The 23,189-nt window shown below is 43.5% G+C and overlaps 5 protein-coding genes across 5 annotated transcripts; 3 read left to right on the top strand and 2 right to left on the bottom strand.

Moving 5' to 3' along the window:
• Positions 1–1,692: 1,692 nt before the first annotated feature.
• Positions 1,693–3,550, top strand: EDB93DRAFT_1255870 (PIN domain-like protein; the record flags this gene model as incomplete). Its single annotated transcript, XM_041453854.1, has 8 exons — positions 1,693–1,878; positions 1,933–2,042; positions 2,111–2,168; positions 2,215–2,277; positions 2,325–2,440; positions 2,493–2,592; positions 3,069–3,401; positions 3,458–3,550. The coding sequence occupies 8 exons, from the start codon at positions 1,693–1,695 to the stop codon at positions 3,548–3,550; spliced, it is 1,059 nt and encodes a 352-aa protein (XP_041302130.1).
• A 440-nt stretch (positions 3,551–3,990) lies between these two features.
• On the bottom strand, positions 3,991–4,299 carry EDB93DRAFT_1066079 (uncharacterized protein; the record flags this gene model as incomplete). The annotated part of the gene is made up of 1 exon (XM_041444899.1): positions 3,991–4,299. A coding segment is annotated over one exon (309 nt), but the record flags the coding sequence as incomplete, so codon positions are not given.
• A 1,744-nt stretch (positions 4,300–6,043) lies between these two features.
• EDB93DRAFT_1094910 (uncharacterized protein) lies at positions 6,044–6,723 on the top strand (the record flags this gene model as incomplete). Its single annotated transcript, XM_041446641.1, has 4 exons — positions 6,044–6,175; positions 6,235–6,363; positions 6,415–6,560; positions 6,609–6,723. Coding segments are annotated over 4 exons (522 nt in total), but the record flags the coding sequence as incomplete, so codon positions are not given.
• Positions 6,724–19,247: 12,524 nt separating this feature from the next.
• Positions 19,248–21,212, bottom strand: EDB93DRAFT_1323322 (FAD/NAD-P-binding domain-containing protein). Its single transcript, XM_041454985.1, has 3 exons — positions 21,086–21,212; positions 19,916–21,030; positions 19,248–19,867 (listed from the first exon to the last, which is right to left on the bottom strand). Exons 1-3 carry the CDS (start codon positions 21,145–21,147, stop codon positions 19,476–19,478), a joined length of 1,569 nt encoding a protein of 522 aa, XP_041302127.1. The 5' UTR covers positions 21,148–21,212; the 3' UTR covers positions 19,248–19,475.
• Positions 21,213–21,289: 77 nt separating this feature from the next.
• Positions 21,290–23,143, top strand: EDB93DRAFT_1234101 (uncharacterized protein; the record flags this gene model as incomplete). The annotated part of the gene is made up of 5 exons (XM_041451324.1): positions 21,290–21,441; positions 21,497–21,788; positions 21,846–21,931; positions 21,980–22,241; positions 22,290–23,143. The coding sequence occupies exons 1-5, from the start codon at positions 21,316–21,318 to the stop codon at positions 23,141–23,143; spliced, it is 1,620 nt and encodes a 539-aa protein (XP_041302126.1). The 5' UTR covers positions 21,290–21,315.
• Between the last annotated feature and the right edge of the window lie 46 nt (positions 23,144–23,189).

The raw sequence follows: 23,189 nt of genomic DNA, 5'->3' as shown, positions 1-23,189 counted from the left end.
ATCTCAGAGGTACTGCCGACTACAAGATCACTTATGCGCCTGATCCATCAAGCACCGAACTGTTCTCAACCTATTCCGATGCTGATCATGGTGGATGCAAGGACACAGGGCGCTCCACTGGTGGATACTTGGTGAAGATTGGCTCTGGAGTCGTCTCGTGGTCTTCTAAGCTACAAAGCATTGTTGCGCTATCTACTACCGAAGCAGAGTACATCTCTGCAGTCTCAGCAGGCAAGGAGATCCGATGGATGCGAAACTTGCTGCAGGAGATGGGATTCTCCACCACTGCACCATCCATACTTAGAATAGACAACCAGAGCGCCATATCTGTTGCCAAACACCCAGAACACCACGGGAGGATGAAGCAACTGGATCTTAGTTGGTATTGGCTCAGAGACGTTGTTCACAAAGAGATAATTGCGCCTATCTTTGTGCCCACAGCTGATCAGCCAGCCGACATCTTGACAAAGTCTTTGAGTCGACCCAAGGTGGAACTATTTTGCAGGATGATGGGACTACACAGATGAGGGGGGAGTTGTTAGAGATTAGAGATGTGTTCAGTCAGGGGGGAGTGTTAGTTGTGTGGTGACTTCACACTAGATAGGTCGAAGACTTCTAAGACTTCGAAGACTTGAAGGACACTTCAAGGACATTACTATATTAGTAGATAACTTCGAGGACTTTGAGGACACTTCAAGGACATTACTATATTAGTAGAGGACTTCGAGGACACTTTGAGGACAGACCTCTAAGACACTTCGAGGACACATACCATACTAGGAATTGTTTATATTTGTTTACATAGACTCGCCCATAGTGCAGAGTTCACAAGTCTTACATGCTTCGTGCATTGACTTTGAACTCTCAGGTATAGTACTTTACTTATTTACACAATAATATCAAGTGCATTGACTTTGAACTCTCAGTTCTTCTAACATGAGTGGCCAAATCCTGGGTAAAGTTCTACATTTTATGAATCATTTTCATGTTGTAAAAGAAAGACATTTAACTAACAGCATATGAGAGTTACTATTGGACAAAATAAAATAAAAAAATTGTTTGCATGATGGTGGTCAATTATATGAGCATCATCAATAGACTCTCAGTCAATCCCATATGATGCTGGATCATCCAATTCTTCATTGTCGTTGAGACCCTCAAAACCATGTACTCTATTTTCTAACATTCCAAAGAAAAACATATCTCTTGGACTGCGGTGTTGTTCACCTCGAATGGATATGACATGATTGTTCTATGCTTCTGCCTATTCCAGAGCATCCTCATTAATGACATCTAAGAAGTTGGACTGAGCATGAGGAAATTGACGGTCCAGGGAGCTTACCTAAGCTAGCAGTGCCACCGGGGTGGTCCGTGGGTTGGAACGACCCCAAGGGCAACAGACGTGGTGGCAGAGAGCATCCAGACGGTAGGAGGGAAGGTGCAAAATATAGTGGGGGCCATAATAGATGGGTTATGGGATGCCAGGACGCGTCGTGCGCAACAAAAGTTCAAGCCAAACACGTGTGTTGAAGTGTGAGCACCCACAGTTGAGTACCTTAGCGACGCTTAGCACCAGACTGTAAATTTCCCACGTAGGACTGTCAATCTTTTGGCTGGCAGCCGTCTGCTGCTGGTCTTATCTTTGCGTGCGTCTCAGCGAAAGCAGGGAGTGCAGCTCTGTGCACTCGAGAAATGTACAGTCTCAATGCTGCCGGCTTTACAGTCTGGGTGGCTGTTCACACACCATTCTTCCTCAGAGCCTCCTTTCTTCGCATCCTCTCCACCATCAATGCACAACTTTGCCAATCTGCAATACAACCTTACTTTGTGCTCACAACTCTTTGTCTCCTCAACATGGGTGTCCATGGACTGTGGACGGTATGTTTCTGACTCGTCGAACTTTGATTGCTCACACTTTTTCTCAATGTCTAGTATCTGAAACCAAGCGCAACGACGGAGTCGCTCGCAGCACTCGCATTGGACAGACGATATACTACTGGGTGCCCGCCCTTCTGTCCCTTTGTTATCGGGGTAGATGTCAGGTGCGTTTTCTTCCTTCTTTGCATTGACTATGGCGGATGACACCATCTGCAGTGTCTGGTTTGAACAGTGCCAACAGGTGGCTCAGGGACGGGCCCATGCCCAGAGTGGTCAAAACCCTCCTCTATGTACCTTCCGACACTTAAGCATGGACAAAAGGTGACAATAACAAAGACACACTGGATGACGAAGCCGACTCAACACATCCTTGATGCATTCAATATCCAGTGGTTTATGGTATGTACCTTCTCTTAACATTTGTCCTTGCTACTGAAGTATCTTAGGCCAAAGGTGAAGCTGAAGCCGAGCTTGCGGCTATGAATGGGACTGGCATGATTGATGCTGTCATGACGGATGACAGTGATGTCTTTGCATTTGGTGGCCGCCTCATCCTTCGAAAGTATGGTTTCTCTGTTGAATGGGGTATGGGCTGTTGACTAACCAAACACAAGCTCGTCATTGTCAGATTCCACTGTCGATGTGTACAGAGCCAACCTGCCATGGGAGGACTATGCTCTTGTCAGCTTGCTGTGTGGCAGTGATTATGACCCTGTGAGTATCTCACAGATTGTAAATTGTTTATACCCTCATTTTCTTTCTTCATTTGAGGCTGAATTGCCAGGTTGTGGTCCAGCCACTGCCTTTGGACTTGCACGGTGTGGTCTTGGCCACTCTCTGCATGTTGCTGAGTCTCGCCATCACTTTTTGTTAGATGTGTGGTGACTTCACACTAGATAGGTCAAAGACTTCTAAGACTTTGAAGACTTGAAGGACACTTCAAGGACATTACTATATTAGTAGATAACTTCGAGGACTTCGAGGACACTTTGAGGACACATACCATACTAGGAATTGTTTATACTTGTTTACATAGACTCGCCCATAGTGCAGAGTTCACAAGTCTTACATGCTTTGTGCATTGACTTTGAACTCTCAGGTATAGTACTTTACTTATTTACACAATAATATCAAGTGCATTGACTTTGAACTCTCAGTTATTCTAACACTTTTATGGTCCACTTCGTCAGTCATGGCGCGAGGACATGGCACACCAACTTCACTATGATCCAATGTCTCGTGTTGGCCATTGCAACCCTGCTCTTGCTGACAATATCTCCGACACAGTTCCAGATATCAATACTTGGTCAGCGTACCTTGATCCTGCTGTCTCTGAGCCTCTGGTACCTGTCTGTCAACCTGGTGTCCCGGATGTTGGCAAAATTGCGGCCGCAGTAGTCTCTCTATTAGGCTGGGAAGATGCAGATCAACTACTCAACACCTTCCACAACAAAATCTGGCCTGGCGTTGTAGTGAGTGAATTATTGCAAGACCTGTCTACCTGGCAACCAAACAACCAGGATGTAAGTTGAGGACACCTAGATTTGTGTTTTGTTTGCTAATCAGACAATGTAACAAGGTCGCACTTGCAGCAGCTGCTACACAGTACTTTTTTCTTCATTTTGCCTGCAAAAAGTGGACCATTGCTGGACTTCTTGGCTACAATGTGTGAATGCCTGCTGGCGCCCTCGAGAAAGACACATTTAGGTTCCTTGAACATCTATCCATGCCGGAAGGGCCATCAAAGCCATTTTACCTGTGGGTGCCTGAGGACATCTATGAGGCCTGGATTAAATTTATGTGGACTTCGCTGTCAGATGTTGATGAGTCATCGAAGGTGCGTCCTTCATTGTGACCTTGCCAATGCTGCTTGAGGTATTTGGTTAGGGACAAGGGGGTTCCTCATTACAAGACATTATTGATCTGACACATCAGAGTGATGACCTTGAGAGTGGGGGTCCTAGTTGCAGTTCAGAGAGTAAAGGGAAGTCGAAAGCTCAGTCTATGAATTTCATTGACCTCACGTAGTTTCAACTGGTGATTGTATTGACATGATATGTGGCAATTGTCTGAGTACCATATGACTGAATACATGTTTTGTTTTGTTTCGAGCTAAGCACAGGCACATGTGCGACCACATATGGGGCAGGGATCATCTCGAGCACGATCAGGGTTGAAGTAATACTCACGCTTGACAAATGGACTATCAGTCCAGGATAGTAAATATTTAAAAATCGTGCCTGGGTTGTCGAAGTTCTCAGCCCATCCTCCCCATGTGCAAATGTTGCGGAATAGCCAGCGGAGAACCATGGCAAGATACTGACACCCACCACGACGGAATGAGTGTGTCCCATATGGGCGAGGGTCAACACCAATGTCCAGAAGATTGTTTTGGAAGCACTCAAGAAATGACTCAGATGACTGTGAATCCCCAGGTAGGTCAATCACTGTCCACAACTTGAATGTAAAAGGACATACCATAGCATCTGTTGGGGTGACACTCACTCCATCATTACCCATCTTTTTGCGGAACACATATCTATCAAGATGATCATTCCCTTAACATGCAAGAAGCCACCACACAGCAAATGCATGGATGAGACACATCCATTGACGCATTCAATCCCAATTTGGCACAGACGACACAAATATCACACTATACCAAAGTAAGAAGGGAGTTGACCGTATCCAGCGCACATTACAGGACAGCGACAGGCAGGGAAACTCAGCATGGGTATGTGGCACTCCATCCACTGCAAGATAGGACTCACCTTTTCATAAATGCAGGCCCAAGCTGTTGTTGCATGCTTTGGCATCAGTGCTGATCTGCGGCCCATCAATGAGGCTGTGTCGACATCACATGTTGCTGGGGAGCCTAGTCAGGACAAAGATCCCAGGAGCGCTGAAGCAACAACGGGTCCGCATGGAGATAGCGAGGAGGTATGTTTTGCTACTAAACAATTGTTGTGCTGACTCTACCCTTTATTTTAATTATTTAGGACACTTTAGCACTCACACGTTATGTATGGTGCTTCCAACGCAACTTATTCAACCGGGTTGGCAAAGTGGAGGACAAAATTGACCAAGTGCTGCGCTTGCACACAATCACAAGCCTGTCTGTCCCTCCAGAGACTGCAGCTGCAGTGCCAATTACTGTGGCAGTACCTACAGCAGCACCTTTAGACACTGCACCTTGTACAATCCCTCAAGAAGATATTCCCACAGCAAACTTAGGATCACACATCTCAGAAGCGAAGATTTCGCATACGACAAGTCTCAACTGTGAGGTCCACCATGTTAGAATAACTGAGAGTTCAAAGTCAATGCACAAAGCATGTAAGACTTGTGAACTCTGCACTATGGGCAAGTCTATGTAAACAAATATAAACAATTCCTAGTATGGTATGTGTCCTCAAAGTGTCCTCAAAGTCCTCGAAGTTATCTACTAATATAGTAATGTCCTTGAAGTGTCCTTCAAGTTTTCGACCTATTAGTGTGAAGTCACCACACAACTAACAAGTATTGCCCCTTATTTCAGAGAGGGAGATATAACAAGTCCGGAGGATCAGACGAGTACCATAATGATATCCGAAGGTCGTCCGGATAACAGAAGCACGCATAAGACTAATCCGGACAGGTCCAGACTAGAAAACAACAGAGTATAGACTATCCGAAGATAGAGTTGGAGATGTAGACTTTATAGGATACAATCCTTAAGTCTTGGAATGCGACAAGAGCTTAACTAGGCTCGAGTCCGGAGGACAGAAAGAGAACAAACTAAGATGATATTTGAACTGAGGTATTACAGGGCATATACAAGGGGTTATATACTAGAAGACTATCCGAGGCTATGCACAAAGTATAAGTGAAGTTTATCACAAGTTTAAACGCGAGTCGGAAATTAGCACAGGTTAACAAATCATAAAGCATAGCCGGAAGTAAGGATAACTGAGATACCGGGAACAAGGAATACCGAATAAAGGAATAGGCTGTGATTAATGTTATATGAACAGGAAATGAATAGGAAGCTTATCGTATCTTGGATCGGAAGTGGATCTGTATATCAGATCAGATCAGATCAGATCTAGGGTCTAAGGTCCGGATGAGAAGCATGGATATATGGGATATGACATATTCTGACACCAATACCTGATGCTTGATCAGCACAAAACAGAAATTCCAAAGTGGTGAAATTGCTGTTAGCGGGGACCAATGGCCTCTGTTTGTCTATGCCAACGAGGCCTATGATCCAGAGGATCCTTGGAATGGCCTCCTCAGAAGCCGTTTACTTGTAAATGTGAGTGCACCTGGTTCTATTTTGAATACATGCATACTTATTATACATCATTAAACAAGGCATTCAGGCATGTTTTTACATTACCAAGTTCAGTGGACAAAGAGCTCAAGGCAACACATGTAGGAAACACTCGATTTCATGGTATGACTAATGTTACAGCTGCTTCAGTAGCATATGTGGCAACTCAGGTTTCTATGGAACTTCTGTTGTTGTTTATTTGTGACTAACAATTGGCATAGATTCAATTTGCACTCTGTTCATCCTCAGTATTTTCGTGCACCGATACAGTCACAGGTTCTGAAACATTCTATCACTCTCTTCTCGACCTTTTGGAGGACCCAGATGAACATGGGGAAGTCATAGAACTACTGCTCTGGTGGAATCAGTACTTCATTATATTCTCTGAAATGGTCAAACTCTTACTGTGACTTAGTCAGATATTTCCAATGTCATCGGCTGCTAAACAATCTCTCAAGGTCAACAGTGCTCTCTCTAAAATTCGCCAAAAGAGAGCCACTCTGAAAGATGCAGATGGAAGTACTACTTGATGTATTTTGGCCATTGGGTTCATAGTGCTACTATTGTTATAATATATATTGGAGCGTCAATTTACATGATATTCTATGATTCTGAGAGCAAATGTCAAACTTCTGGTGTCAGTGAGAGGGACCTGAGAAGTAGTGCAATCAACAACTTATCATACAGGAGGAGACCAGCACAAAACATTCTGAAGGGATCTGATGGCGCCCTGCCATACATGAGCAATGTGGTATCTGTGACATAGACCACCCTCACATGAGAGAGTTGTAAGTTGGTGTCAGTGAGAGGGACCTGGGAAGCAGTGCAATTAACAACTTACCATGCAGCAGAATACCAACACCCAAACTTATGATTGATTTAGCCAATGATGCATGCATAATTTTTTCTTGCAGAGGCCTGTCAAGTGATATCAGTTGTCATGCTGCATGTCAATAGTAACATGTTAGACTTACACTGCAAGCATGAACCATAACCTGCAAAATGTTGGATCAATTGAGCACTTAGTAATGTCTGCCCATCATCTAGCCAATGGTGTGAATTGCATTTGGCCAACAAGCAGTTGGCAGATATAAAGTGTACCTTCTTAATAAAAAAGATAGGCATGGGATATTTCATTCAAGTAACTCCAGATATATAATGGTTTGTCTACATGTTGGAAAAAGTTATTTTTGGTCGGCATGCCTTATAGGGCATTGTAAGTCCTCAATTGACCAAGCCCATTTGAAGTGCCTTGAAAGCGGACCCGAAAAAATTGCAAGCGAGGCTAAATTGACACTTGGAAGCCGATTGCAACCTCATTTAGGGATAGGTTAGGGACAAATCTTGACAAAAGCTTCAGTTACAGCTCCTTGCAAGTTCTTTCCAATTAACTTGGAAAATTTTCGGGTGCTCTTGCAACCCCTCAATTAACCTCAAGAGAGGTCCCTTGCAAGGCACCTTTGGAAATTTCTGACACAGATCTATCATAATAATGCTTATTTCATTCATTTCAGACAATATAAAGGAAGATAAAGCTTTATCATTGTGAGGTCAATTCTCTAATATAGCTTTATACCAAGCACTGCCACAGTCTAGTGCTCATTGAGTGGCCAGAGGCCTGAGTGTGTACTTTACTAGTTACTAATAAGAAAGCTGCAAAGTCTAATTCATTGGAAGACCCTACTTGTTTTAAGTCAGGGCCTACTTAAACAAATTTTGCTTAACTGTACTTGAAATTTTTGTCAAGTCACACAAAGTTCCTTTAAGTTGTGGTAAGTAATTTTATAATTTTCCTGATGTGGGTAGAAAGAGTGAAACAGATAGAGCAAAACAGATCCCAAACTAAACAAATAGAAATAAGGAAATAGATCCCAGACTAGAGTGAAATAGATTCCAAGCCTAGAAAAATAGATAGAGAGATAGAGACAGAGACACACATACACACACATAAATACTCAGAAAAACAAAAGACTTCTCAAAACAAATAAAGGAAAATCAACCAGGCCTTGCTGGTTGTTGAGCACAGTGAGCTCAATGGCTCCTACTGTCTCATCAATGCACCTGACAATCTCAAACAGCTCTTTGCTGTTCTTGCTGATGCTAATCACACACAAACCTCACTTGCAATTTTATTAAGGCGATTCTGAGGAATCTGGTTGATTGATTTTTAGGCCAAAACAGAGGTCCTTATATAGACAATTCTATATGGCTATGCTAATTTATTCTTGTGTACCTAGATATATTCAATTGTTGTTTTCTCACATATCTAGATATACTATATTATTTGTCATAGGTTATAATACTTATGTGAATTGTATGTAGGTGACATGATTGGTAAGGCTTAGTCATAAGTCAGCTGAATGTGGTAAGAGAACATGATTTACATAATGTGTTGAAACTTGTTTTGTATTTGGTTCTGTTTAGAGATGTGAGATATGACATAGGGCAAAACCAGGCAACATATGTATTTAAAGTTTCCTGGAAGTTCCCACAAACAAACGTATGCGGGAAATAATTTTCATGGATACTTCAGATGCATGAGAATCTGGCTGAATCATCTTTGAGCCAAATAACACAAAATTCATTCCATGCAAAATTTCCAAAAAATATTCACTAGCACCGCTCAGTCATGTACCGGACCAGTTTGGTGCAGGTCATTAGGCATGACTGTGGCCAATGCAATCATGAATGGAACATAGCAAGGTAAGATATACTGCAAGCGCTCGAGCTTTTTATACTCAGTGTGAAACTCTCCCTAGGATGTGATACAGTGAGCTTCATCAAACACAAACCCCATTATCTGTGATGTAAAAGTTGGTTTCTGCAGGAGCTTTTCAAATTCTCCACCAGGCTTCACCAACTGCTTGGGGCTGGTTATGATAGCATGGTAGTGCATGTCTTCAATATCCTGTGAGTGAGTGAGTGAGCTTTGGTAAGTAAAAGAATAGGCAGACTTAATTGAAAGTTGACAAGGCTTGCTATCTCAGCTGATATAGAGATACTCTTGATACTGGCTTTCTTCAGGAAGCTAACACTCTGGTGTCTGAGTTGGTTGAGTGGCATAATAACGATTTGAATGTCAGTGTCCATGAGTGTGAGTAGTGACTAGAAGGCAAGTTTTTTTTTTATTTCTGTGCTAGTAATGCAGATAACATCTCCAGCTTTCTTCAGGAATACCTCTGCAACTTTAAGCTGCCACAGGCATGCCCTCTTGCCAAACTGCTTATGCAGCTTTTCTCAGATGAGAGAATGACTAGGGGTTTTGGGGTGTAATTCTGCCAATGTGACCAAGAAGAAAATTTGTGTTTGTAAATAAACTTGTATTAAAGTATTATATCTACATTCAGCCAGCATGCTGCATCTCCTGCCACTGTGGCTGACCTTTGTTTACAAATTTTTTGTGCTAGTCACTACTGGAGAGGTTGAGGAATAAGGTTGTGCTGGGTTTAAATAGATATGTGGTATCTATTGGTCCTGTGTCTACTAGTCATTTGTACATACATAGTCCTCGAACCTCTCCAACTATGATGAGAACAAGCCTGCTATACTTCCTGCAATAACTTATCTATCATATGTAACAGTTATGAAAGGTGTATATCTTCATTGGTATTATGTTCCTCTTGCAAAGTCTTATTCTTCAATACCACTATGCTATGATTATTTATTGCTTTATCTTTAGATATAATTCAGTGAACATGTGAGCTGAATTTGTCATTTATATCTATAAAAACCATCTTTGCACTGGTTTCCTGATATTGATTTACCTTAGAAGTAGTCCCTTATAGTTTTCAGCCCCTATTAGGTTTCTCATACCTAGGACTCTCTTACCTTGCAATATACATTTGCCCTCACTCACTCTAAAACCTTGTTCCTTGTTTCTCTATACCTAGTCCATGCATTCCACCCTTTTCTTCATTTTCCCGCACTTTCCATATCTTCAAATGCATGTTCCTGCGCTTTGGACAGCCTTGCATTCATTCTTAAAGCCTCACATATACCTGTCCTAGATTTCCCAGCATCTTAGCAAGCCTCAGGTCACACATATCTATCGTCATTCTAGTGGCAATTCCCTTTAGGATCAAACACATCTATTACAGACATAGCAGCAAGGTGTTGCATGACCCGAAAATATTTTTCCTGCTACTCAGCAGAATTGTTGTTTATATAGCACATATATGTATATAAAATCACTGCTAATAGTATACACTGATACTATATTCTTTTTGCATGTTACAATATGTAATAGTTTGTGTTGTTTGTATACTTGTAAGCTATTTGTTCATTAGTGCTACTGTCTACTTGCAGTCATATATTTGTGTCATGTGATGCCTTGTGCAAGTTATCAAAAGTGTAGGAATTGTCACAAAATCAATAGTTTGCTGATGTTTATGTTAGCCAGAAAATGCAGACCAAATATCTAAACTTGCTTTGAGATTATTTACTCTTTTCTTGACTGTAACTATACTGCCTAGTGTGCAAAAACCTGTGTATCTAACAAGGGGAATCCAAATTAGTATCCAGTGGTTGTATAGTACTTGTACTGTAGGACCAAATTTATTCTGAATTGAATAAAACCACTGGACTGTATATAGTGATGTGCTGGCCCAGCTTGGCCTAAAAGCTATGGCCTTGGCCTGGCTCAAGGTGGCTTTGGCTTTCAAAAATCTCAGGCCAGGCCATTAGCCAAAGCCATGGCTTGGCTTTGGCCCAAGCACAGCTTGCTGAGCAAAAATTCAATGAATACATTTGCAAACTAATCTAGGCTAGTAATCTGACATTTCAGATACAGATATATCATCACTGTTGTTCTTGTCATTCAAAATGAATGTGTCCCAACCCTGTTCATTGTCTGTGACATCACCCTCCTTCTCCAAAATATCAGCTTTGGTGTTAGAGTCACTGATGGATTGTGCTGACCATCAGAGGCTAGTATGAGGCAGGGACAGAATGTGATGAAAAATATTAATTGGGGGTGCATGACACTATAATGTGCAAGTACTTAGTAAACTAGTATACTACACACATGAAAAATTAGTGGATCATGGTTTGTGTGGTGAGAGAGTTGCAAGGGAGTTGGGAGGCACAGCTGACTTGGCTACTTGACAGGCAAACGAGTTGCTAACACAAATACACCTATAAAACGAAAGTAAGTTATAATGATGCACTGATGTTGCAACTCACCAGGTTTTCTGATATGATAGTGACATAGTCCACAAGGCAAGTTCTGAGAAACAAATTGGTTGGTAACCATGCTGACTAAGTACACAAAGCCACAGCCTGGGCCGCTGGCTTTGGCTTTTCAGTACCTCAGGCCAGGCCAAACTGTGGTCAGGCCATGATCTTTGGCCTGGCCTATTCTGGCCTATTCTGGCCTGGCCCATGGCCTGAGCCCCTTCAGTGACAAATTCTGTATTATACGGGTCACCCGACCTACATAATATCCTGTATAAGATGGGCCAGCGGACTATGAGCCGATGTTATGTATATCCCTGATGTTGATGGATGGGCCGGGAGGGATATTATTTCCGATGGAGACGGGTGGGCCCATCTATGCTGATATTATATATATCCTCGAAGATGTTGGGTGGGCCGATGTAATGGTTTATTGTATAGATGGGTGGGCCAATGTAAGGGTTTATTGTATAGATGGGTGGGCCAACATACTGGAATTATTTTGTAGACGGATGGGCCGAGGGAGTGGTGGAATATTCATTATATAGACGGGTGGGCCGATTGAGGGAGATGTTATATAGATGGGTGGGCCGATGGAGGGGGATGTTATATAGATGGGTGGGCTGAGGTAGTGAGATATCTGTCTGACATTCACGGATTACTGAGTCCCAGATGCCCAAAAACCGAATCCCATTGTGCAACATCCATTCCAGACACCCAAACACCCCAAGCTCGAGACTGGAAAATGGAAACTGGTGAAAATGTGTGAAATTTCTATTTCCTTGCACCAAACACATGAACACCTGAACACCCAAAGCCTGAGACCCAAAATCCGAAGCCCAGAATCCAAAAACATGTATGCAAAATGTCCATTTTTCATTCATTGCACAAATCACCGAGTGTCAAGTGACAAAACCCAAAACTCGAGACCCAGTACACAAATCACCAAGTACCGAGTGCCGAGGGCCGAACCCCAAAGTCTGAAACTTGAAAACATGTATATAACATATCCATTTTTCAGTCATTGCACAAATCACCAAGTGTCAAGTGCCAAAACCCAAAACTTGAAACCCAGTATGCAACATGCCCATTTTTCATTTACATTAAACAAATCATCGAATGCTGAGTGCCGAGGCCTGAACCCCGAAGCCCGAAGCCTGAAACCCGAAAATATGTATACAACATATCCATATTTCCCTCACTGCACAAATCACCAGGTGTCGAGTACCGAAACCTGAAACTTGACACCTGGTACACAAATCACCAAGTGCCGAGGCCCGAAGCCCGATGTCCGAAGCCTGAAACCCAAAGATATGTATACAACATATCCATATTTCCCTCACTGCACAAATCACCGAGTGTCGAGTACCGAAACCCGAAACTCAACACCCGGTACACAAATCACCAAGTGCGAAGTGCTGAGTGCCAAGGCCCGAACCCCGATGTACGAAGCCCGAAACCCAAAGCCTGAAACCCGAAAATATGTATATAACATATCCATATTTCCCTCACTGCACCAATCACCAAGTGTCAAGTACCAAAACCTGAAACTCGACACCCGGTACACAAATCACCAAGTGCAAAGTGCTGAGGCCCGATGTCCGAAGCCCGAAACCCGAAGCATGACACCTGAAAATATGTATATAAAATATCCATATTTCCCTCATTGCACAAATCATGGAGTGTCAAGTACCAAAACCCAAAACCCGACACCCAGTACACAAATCACCAAGTGCTGAGTGCCGAGTGCTGAGGCCCAAAGTCCAATGTCCGAAGCCTGAAACCCGAAGCCTGAAACCCGAAAATATGTGTACAACATATCCATATTTCACTCATTGCACAAATCACCGAGTGTCAAGTGCCAAAACCCGAAACTCAAGATACGGTACACAAATCACCAAGTGCTGAGTGCCGAATGCCGATGCCCAAAGCCCGATGTCCGAAGCCTGAAACCCGAAAATATGTATACAACATATCCATATTTCCCTCATTGCACAAATCATGGAGTGTCAAGTACCGAAACCCAAAACTTGACACCCGGTACACAAATCACCAAGTGCAGAGTGCCAAGTGCCAAGGCCCAAAACCTGACATCTGAAGCCCAAATTCCGAAGCCTGAAACCTGATAACATGTATGCAATATTTCCATTTTTTACTCATTGCACACATCACCGAGTGTTGAGTGCCAAAACCCGAAACTCAAAACCCGGTGTGCAATACACAAAGATAATGAAAACATGGAAGTTGTTGTCCGAGTCTAGGTGAGTGTATTGGTAGTCTTTTCTTTTCCATCGGTTATCATTTGACCAAGATATAAGCTAAAGAAATCTGAAACATTGGCGAGAATGAAAAATGAAAGTTGTAGTGCAAGTCAAGGTGAGTGTATTGGTAGTCTTTTCTTGTCAATTGGTTATTTCATTACTTGGTACTTGGTACTTAGAAATCAGTACTCAGTACTTGGTTCTGATACTCGGTACCTGGTGTAATGATAGTTGTGGCACTGGGCTCAAAACCCGTGTTTTTGATACTCACATTAAACAGTATTTGTCCGATGCATCCCTGACATTCCGATCCTGATCCCGATGCCCAACCCCGGCCTGAAAGTTTTGGACCCAACATTTTTGCATCGGACTCATCCTTCCTATGTCCTGTCTAGTTGTATCTATCCCCACTGGTGCATATTTACTCATTTTCACATTATTGAATATTACAGACAGCATTATTACATGTAAGCATAGACTATTGCACTTTTGACATTTTTCAAGATTTTCAGTATCTTGCCCTTGCATCCATGATCCAACATTTTAATATATAATGAGCATAGCTTATATTATTGCCCTAAACTATTAGGGCTATTATAATGGACATATATGGGTGTTATTCCAGGTCTCTGATCCCATCACAGGCTTGTCATGTTGGATATCTCAACATAATGTGCAAGTCTTGCTATTAATATTCATTCTTTTATCTTTATGCTCACTTACTGCACACATGCACAAATGCACGCCTCATCTTTACATCATTGCTAACATGCCAGACAAATATATAATCCTCATACCTGCATCATCCTACCTCAGTCTATTTGTTCTCAGACTGAGGTATGACTATACATTCATTATCATACTCGACACTGACTAACATTTAACGTAGTCTTCAAATAATCTCCAATTGACAAGAATGACATGAGTATGAAAATCAGTGGTTCTGAGCCCAACACCGCAACCATCACTACACTAAGGACCAATACTTGGTAGGACCACCAATACACTCACATAGACTCGGACTACAACCGTCATTAAGAAAGTTAAGCATAATAATAATTTTCATTTTTTCATTATCATTTTCCTATATTGACTAGCGAGTCCCGAGTCCCGACCCTTGGTAGTCAATACAATTCCCAAGTTATTTGAACCCTACATCAATGGATAATACATACAAATACAGAATTCATGTCCAGTTGTAGTCATGTGTACCGGGTGTTGAGTTTCGGGTTTCGGTACTCGACACTCGGTGATTTGTGCAGTGAGGGAAATATGGATATGTTGTATACATATCCTTGGGTTTCAGGCTTTGGATGTCGGGCCTTGGCACTCAGCACTCAGCACTTGGTGATTTGTGTACTGGGTCTCAAGTTTCGGGTTTCAGTACTCGACACTCGGTGATTTGTGCAGTGAGGAAAATATGGATATGTTATATACATATTTTCGGGTGTCATGCTTCAGGTTTTGAGCTTCGGACATTGGGCTTCAGGCCTCGGCACTCGGCACTCGGCACTTTGCACTTGGTGATTTGTGTACCGGGTGTTGAGTTTCGGGTTTCGGTACTTGACACTCGGTGATTTGTGCAGTGAGGGAAATATGGATATGTTGTATACATATCTTTGGGTTTCAGGCTTCGGACATCGGGCTTCGGGCCTCGGCATTCGGCACTCAGCACTTGGTGATTTGTGTACCGTATCTTGAGTTTCGGGTTTTGGCACTTGACACTCGGTGATTTGTGCAATGAGTGAAATATGGATATGTTGTACACATATTTTCGGGTTTCAGGCTTCGGGTTTCAGGCTTCGGACATTGGACTTTGGGCCTCAGCACTCGGCACTCAGCACTTGGTGATTTGTGTACTGGGTGTCGGGTTTTGGGTTTTGGTACTTGACACTCCATGATTTGTGCAATGAGGGAAATATGGATATTTTATATACATATTTTCAGGTGTCATGCTTCGGGTTTCGGGCTTCGGACATCGGGCCTCAGCACTTTGCACTTGGTGATTTGTGTACCGGGTGTCGAGTTTCAGGTTTTGGTACTTGACACTTGGTGATTGGTGCAGTGAGGGAAATATGGATATGTTATATACATATTTTCGGGTTTCAGGCTTTGGGTTTCGGGCTTCGTACATCGGGGTTCGGGCCTTGGCACTCAGCACTTCGCACTTGGTGATTTGTGTACCGGGTGTTGAGTTTCGGGTTTCGGTACTCGACACTCGGTGATTTGTGCAGTGAGGGAAATATGGATATGTTGTATACATATCTTTGGGTTTCAGGCTTCGGACATCGGGCTTCGGGCCTCGGCACTTGGTGATTTGTGTACCAGGTGTCAAGTTTCAGGTTTCGGTACTCGACACCTGGTGATTTGTGCAGTGAGGGAAATATGGATATGTTGTATACATATTTTCGGGTTTCAGGCTTCGGGCTTCGGGGTTCAGGCCTCGGCACTCAGCATTCGATGATTTGTTTAATGTAAATGAAAAATGGGCATGTTGCATACTGGGTTTCAAGTTTTGGGTTTTGGCACTTGACACTTGGTGATTTGTGCAATGACTGAAAAATGGATATGTTATATACATGTTTTCAAGTTTCAGACTTTGGGGTTCGGCCCTCGGCACTCGGTACTTGGTGATTTGTGTACTGGGTCTCGAGTTTTGGGTTTTGTCACTTGACACTCGGTGATTTGTGCAATGAATGAAAAATGGACATTTTGCATACATGTTTTTGGATTCTGGGCTTCGGATTTTGGGTCTCAGGCTTTGGGTGTTCAGGTGTTCATGTGTTTGGTGCAAGGAAATAGAAATTTCACACATTTTCACCAGTTTCCATTTTCCAGTCTCGAGCTTGGGGTGTTTGGGTGTCTGGAATGGATGTTGCACAATGGGATTCGGTTTTTGGGCATCTGGGACTCAGTAATCCGTGAATGTCAGACAGATATCTCACTACCTCAGCCCACCCATCTATATAACATCCCCCTCCATCGGCCCACCCATCTATATAACATCTCCCTCAATCGGCCCACCCGTCTATATAATGAATATTCCACCACTCCCTCGGCCCATCCGTCTACAAAATAATTCCAGTATGTTGGCCCACCCATCTATACAATAAACCCTTACATTGGCCCACCCATCTATACAATAAACCATTACATCGGCCCACCCAACATCTTCGAGGATATATATAATATCAGCATAGATGGGCCCACCCGTCTCCATCGGAAATAATATCCCTCCCGGCCCATCCATCAACATCAGGGATATACATAACATCGGCTCATAGTCCGCTGGCCCATATAATACGGAAATATGTCACTGTAATATGTGACGGCCTGAAGCCAGGCCATGCACATCACCAACGGTATAGCAGGTAACCTCCCACAAACAATGTGTCATTTGTCATGAAAGAAGAAAAGTTGTAGACCACAAACTTGAGGTTGTTGGCAGATTTAGTCTTATCAACAGTGTAATTATGGTATCATTCCCTTTTGAGCACTTTTATACAAGACACAAGTAAGAAGACACCTGTTATATCCCATATATCCATGCTTCTCATCCAGACCTCGGACCCTAGATCTGATCTGATATACAGATCCACTTCCGATCCAAGATACGATAAGCTTCCTATTCATTTCCTGTTCATATAATGTTAATCACAGCCTATTCCTTTATTCAGTATTCCTTGTTCTCAGTATCTCGGTTATCCTTACTTCCGGCTATGCTTTATGATCTGTTAACCTGTGCTAATTTCCGACTTGCGTTTAAACTTGTGATAAACTTCACTTATACTTTGTGCATAGCCTCAGATAGTCTTCTAGTATATAACCCCTTGTATATGCCCTGTAATACCTCAGTTCAAATATCATCTTAGTTTGTTCTCTTTCTGTCCTCCGGACTCGAGCCTAGTTAAGCTCTTGTCGCATTCCAAGACTTAAGGATTGTATCCTATAAAGTCTACATCTCCAACTCTATCTTCGGATAGTCTATACTCTGTTGTTTTCTAGTCCGGACCTGTCTGGATTAGTCTTATGCATGCTTCTGTTATCCGGACGACCTTCAGATATCATTACGGTACTCGTCTGATCCTCCAGACATGTTATATCTCCCTCTCTGAAATAAGGGGCAATACTTGGAAAAGGGGCACAGCGTATGAGCTGAGGCCAAAGCCCTATCGGATCCGTTAATACGAGAGTACGACCTTAACAACACCAGTCATTTGATATAGCCCTGACAGGCCCCCCTGAACCTGCTCTTCTGTTAGTTCTCTTGACTCTTGTATCATGTCCAATTTTACAACTCAGATTTAATGTGAACAGTTAACATGCCTCTCAACATTTCTTTCAGTGGATAACAGCCAGCTAATCCACAAATGGTCAAGGCCATAATATGCCAAAGCATTCCTAGGCTGTTTGGGTGTTTTTGATGTCAGAGCGCGATAGCAGGCCTGGCACATCAACAGATTGGACAATTGGTTCATATTCAGCAAGCCTTTTGGATGTGAAATCGCACGATGATAATCTTCCAAATTATACAAAGTTGGTAAACTATGCTTTCATTATGGAGAAGCACAAAAGGCACAGAATTATGATCTACCTCAATCAACTGGGTACATGGAATATTATATGCACAAACCACACATGCACCCCACACTTGATGTTTTGAACTTATTGTGTCTTGCCATTCACGAATAATCACTTCTGTTCAAAGGATGTGACAGTTGGAAAAGGGGGACGACAAACGATTGTCTAAGCCAGGGTCAGGCTTGTGCATGTATGATTTGTGATGAGCCAACACATCTTTAGACAGCATATCAGTGATCTTCGCAGGACTAGTGGCTGCTCGACAATGTTGCTTATGCTTGTGCTGCATCATGGAAGACGATTTTGTGGAAAAAGGAGGAGGTAACATCACATTGTCATAGTGTATGGGTGACTTGGAAGACACTTGAAACTGTAAGAGAGAGATCAACATGATAATGAGCAAGAATGGACTTGCAGAGCATCATGCAGTTCATCTTTGCAATGACTCAGACACCAAGGAATAGCATGCAAATCACAAATTGTTCTCAGATTTTTTTGCAAGAAAAAGGGGAAGTTTTCCATCAAGACACATGCAGATGTTTCAATGGAACAGAACACCCCAACAGGGTAGACTGAATGAAATGACAAGCAACTGCGAGAAACTGCATAGAACTTGAAATTCTGGCATAGAATGCAACTGCTTATTAATCAATCTCTGTCCTGAGGAAGAGGGATGTCAGAAGCTATAAGCATTTTTGCTGGAAACATTGTTAAGCACAGACAAGAAAAGAAGATGAAAGCGATGAACAAGTATCATTGCATGTGCTTGTAGAATGGATAAGACATACTGAGATGGATTTATTGATTAATACAAATGGCCTTGTAATGTCCAGCGGAGAGAGAGAAAGAGGAAACAAGAAACATATCAAAATAAAAAGTGGTGTGAGTAAACGGGATGAGCGGGCCGGCATGATCGGACGTGACAGAGAATTTTGGTGGAAAAATGGGACACAGACCTGACCAAGATAGGTCCAGGAACTAACTAATCACTAGTTGAGTAGGTGAATTGCAGAATTCACCAGCACAGTTAGTAATTCAAACCTCCTTCCAGTTTTGTAGTGTAGATCCTTCATTTTTCATTGACAGTGGACTATAACAAAAGAAAATGTATGAGGACTTATGGATAGTAGTCCACATAAGATGTATTAACACTATGCCCTGACAGTAGAAAAGATACAACCAGTATATGACAAGTAGTGTAAAACAAAACAATGGTACTAGTATTGAATTTCTGTCCATAAGCAAACAGTTCCCTTGTATCATTTGTTCTACCACTGCATAACATTGCCTTCTTCTTCCTCCATCTCAGCTAACACAGGCCAAAACACATGGTGCTCACATCCTTCAATATCTTTTGTTTCTCCATTAAGAAAAGATGTTGCCTTTCTGAAGGTAGCCTCAGCAACTATTGCAGCTTCATCTACCCCCTGTGTTGTATGTGGGCTTAATGAAGGTACAGCCAGGAGCCCTACCAATGGATCTGAGGTGCTTGTTGTACACGAAACAAGTTCCTGCATATAGAATGTAGAACAAATCAATGTTTGCTGCTGCTGTTGCTCAGATCGAAACAATAAGAGAACAGCCGTTAGGTAAGGGCGTAAAAGGATCTCAGCCGAATGAACGGAATTGGTGGGAAGAGGCATTGAAATGTACAGGATGCCTAAGATAGATTGAGTTACAGCTAACCGGGAATAAAAAATAACTGTACCTTTCCCAGAAGGGGCTGACATCGTACCTGGACCCGCTGTCATAACATGCACAGCAGAAATAGCTGATCCCCCGTTCAATGACCCCGGCGGAAAGACAATAAGCGAAGAATCCGATGCATCTGACGTTCCCGAATCCTCAGTCTCCAATGACAAAGTAATTGGTCCATCGACGATGGCGATACATCGCGCCATCGCAAATGGCTGCGGGGAGCCGCATGGTGATAAACTTGGACGGATGACATCTGCTAGAGTGCGAAGGTGTCCTGGTAGAAGTGAAGTCGATGATATCAGGCATCGACAGTGAAGAAGGTCTGGAAAGTCGTGAACTTCAATAGCGAACCTAGGCAGATCGGGTGTCAAAACGGGGTATTCTGGCTCGATGGTATCGACAGACGAGATACTTGTAATAGATCGTCCTAGAATATAAACACCTCCCCCCACAGCAGCTGCGCGACAAAAGCCTTGCGCGATTTCACCCGAGCTACCATAGTAGCCAACGAGAAATGAGGACGGCCCATACCGACCAGATGCCTTCAGGTAAGCGCGAATACGATGCAGAGCGGGAAGAGTCGTTTCTGAAATAAACCAGCAATATCCCAGGGCATAGGCGACGGCTCGAGCAGTTGCCTCACTGAGCGAAAAAATCCTATGCAAGAAATCAAGCAAGGGCAGATTTTCTTGGCCATGCAGCTCCTTGCTATTCTCGAATTTCCCAGCAGCAAACAAAAGGAAACGCGTGACCCTCCTCTTCTCTAAGAGACTCATCACCTTGCTCTGAAAGATATCATCCTTGCTCTGAGGCACATCTTTCAATATACCACCGTCATAAATGACAACGCGACCAAGGAGCTTGAAAGATCCGTAGCGAGAAACGCCAGACGCGATGAGGGACGAAATGAAAGGGCCGATAGATGGAATGACCGAAGGAGCCAATGAGACTGAGTACTGTCTGGCATGAGGTGGGACTTCACCATAATGAGACACGGAATGATTGTCCTCTTTACGGTGATCAATCCATCGCACAAGTTCATCTAATGAGAGGGATGCTTCGTCTGCACCATAATATGAATTGGGGTCAATATGTGCAACTTTGAAGCCAGCTTTGGAGAGAGCACTGATGGGTTCCTGTTGAGTACAATAGCACGGTGTGCAGTGTCAATTTCGCTCACGCAGCAGTAATAGACTCGGTCAGACCGGTGCCAAGCACAATAACATCAAAGGAATTATCCATTGCCACAGTAATAGAAGAAACTGATTCAGATATCACAGAGGCTAGAGCGCTCAGTCCTGATCATAACCGAACCTGCCCTTAATCAGAATAGCTCACGTGCTTATCGAGCCAAAATTTTGTACTTCTTTAACTTATTTTGCAAATCCGTATCCCTCACTTGCGCACTCAATGGCAAAATCAGACAAGAAGGCAGACAAAAAGACGGCAGATAAGGCCAAGGCTGCCAAACCAGCCACCGGCTCACCCGCAAAAGCAAAGTCACTAGCGTCATCCAAAGAGATTTTGGCCAAGGCCGTATGTACTACTGTCATAAGTCGTTTCCTACTCACATTTTTGTTCAACCCCACAGAAAGTACTCAAAGCATCGAATGGAAAGGCTCCCGTTAAACGTGCCAAAGACGAAACATCTGACGATTCTTCAGACTCATCTTCGGAAGACGAACAACCCAAAAAAACTGTGCTCACGTCGGACTCTGACGATTCACCAGAAGAAAAAAAGCCTGTCAGTGCCCCAGCCGGAAAAAAAGGAAAGGGTAAAGTGGAGATTAGCGATTCATCTGATTCGTCGTCAAGCGATGAGAGCTCATCCGATGAGGTCGATGACAAGGATGTAGAGATGCAAGATGTTCAGCCTGTCAATGGTAAATGATTGATGGCTCTGGTCTCCATTCAACCTGATTTTTTGTCGTGGTCTTCAGGCAAGACAGATAAGACCAAGGCAGCAAAGCTACTGGCAAAAAATGTCAAATTGCCGACACCATCCAAGGCCATTTTGGCTAAGGCTGTATGTATTCGCTTTTTCAGTCTTACGATTTTTATTCAATATCCATAGGGAGCGCTCAAAGCATCGGTTGCAAAAGCTTCCGAATCAAGCGACGAGTCCTCGGACTCCTCTTCGGAAGATGGAGCACCCAAAAAGCCTGCCCCTACTTCGGATTCCGATGACTCGTCGGATGATGAAAAGCCCGTCAATGCACCGGCCGGCAAAAAAGGGAAGGGTAAAGAAAGTAATAACTCTTCCGATTCCTCTTCGAGCGACGAAAGCTCGTCAGAACAGATTGGTGCTGAGGTACAAAATGTTCAGCCTGCTAAGGGTAAGTTATTGATTACAGTAGTCGTCCATTGACCTGAATGGTTCACAGGCACCAAGCGCAAAGCAGAAGCAGAGCCCTCGGTTCCGCCAAAAAAGGTAAAATTGGTCGATGACGATGCAGCTCCTAGCGCATCGACTGAGGAAACGAAAAGTATTTTCGTTGGTCGGCTATCATGGAATGTCGACAACGACTGGCTTGCACAGGAATTTGCCTCCTGCGGCGAAGTTGTCTCTGCTCAAGTACAAACCGATCGCGCAAGCGGAAAGTCGCGCGGTTTTGGCTATGTGCACTTCACATCTGCAGATGCAGTTGAAAAGGCTCTCCAAATGAACGGCAAGGAAATTGATGGACGACCGGTCAATATTGACAAAAGCACTCCGCCGGATAAAAGTACTGTCCGTGAAAACCGGGCAAAGTCTTTTGGCGACACGCAGAGCCCAGTATCAAGTGTTCTCTTTGTTGGGAATCTTAGCTTTGGTGTCAACGAGGACCAACTTTGGGAAGTTTTTGGCGAGCACGGGGACGTTAAAAGTGTTCGTGTTCCAACGGATCGTGACTCGGGAAGGCCGAAAGGTTTTGCCTATGTCGAGTTTAGTGCTGTGGAAGCCGCACAGACAGCCCACGGAAAACTGCAGGGTTATGAGCTTGATGGCCGCAGCCTTCGCTTAGACTATTCCCAACCAAGAGACAGCGCTGGGGGTGGTCGGGGTGGAGGTCGTGGACGTGGTGGTTTCGGTGGCGGTGACCGCGGACGTGGACGCGGTGGGTTTGGTGGCGACCGTGGTGGGAGAGGACGTGGTCGAGGTGGTGACCGCGGTGGGAGGGGTGGTGGGAGGGGCCGAGGGGGTGCACGCACTGGAGCTGTCACTCAGTTTGAGGGGTCCAAGATCACTTTCGATTAGGCAGTCGTTCCGAGCTTGTATGGACTGCTACACAGCGCTACCCCAA

This window comes from Suillus bovinus (genome assembly GCF_016758785.1).
Source record: "Suillus bovinus strain UH-Sbo-P2 chromosome Unknown EDB93scaffold_104, whole genome shotgun sequence".
Classification (NCBI taxonomy): domain Eukaryota; kingdom Fungi; phylum Basidiomycota; class Agaricomycetes; order Boletales; family Suillaceae; genus Suillus; species Suillus bovinus.
Note: the sequence above shows the minus strand (reverse complement) of the source record. Positions and strands in the feature narration are given on the sequence as shown.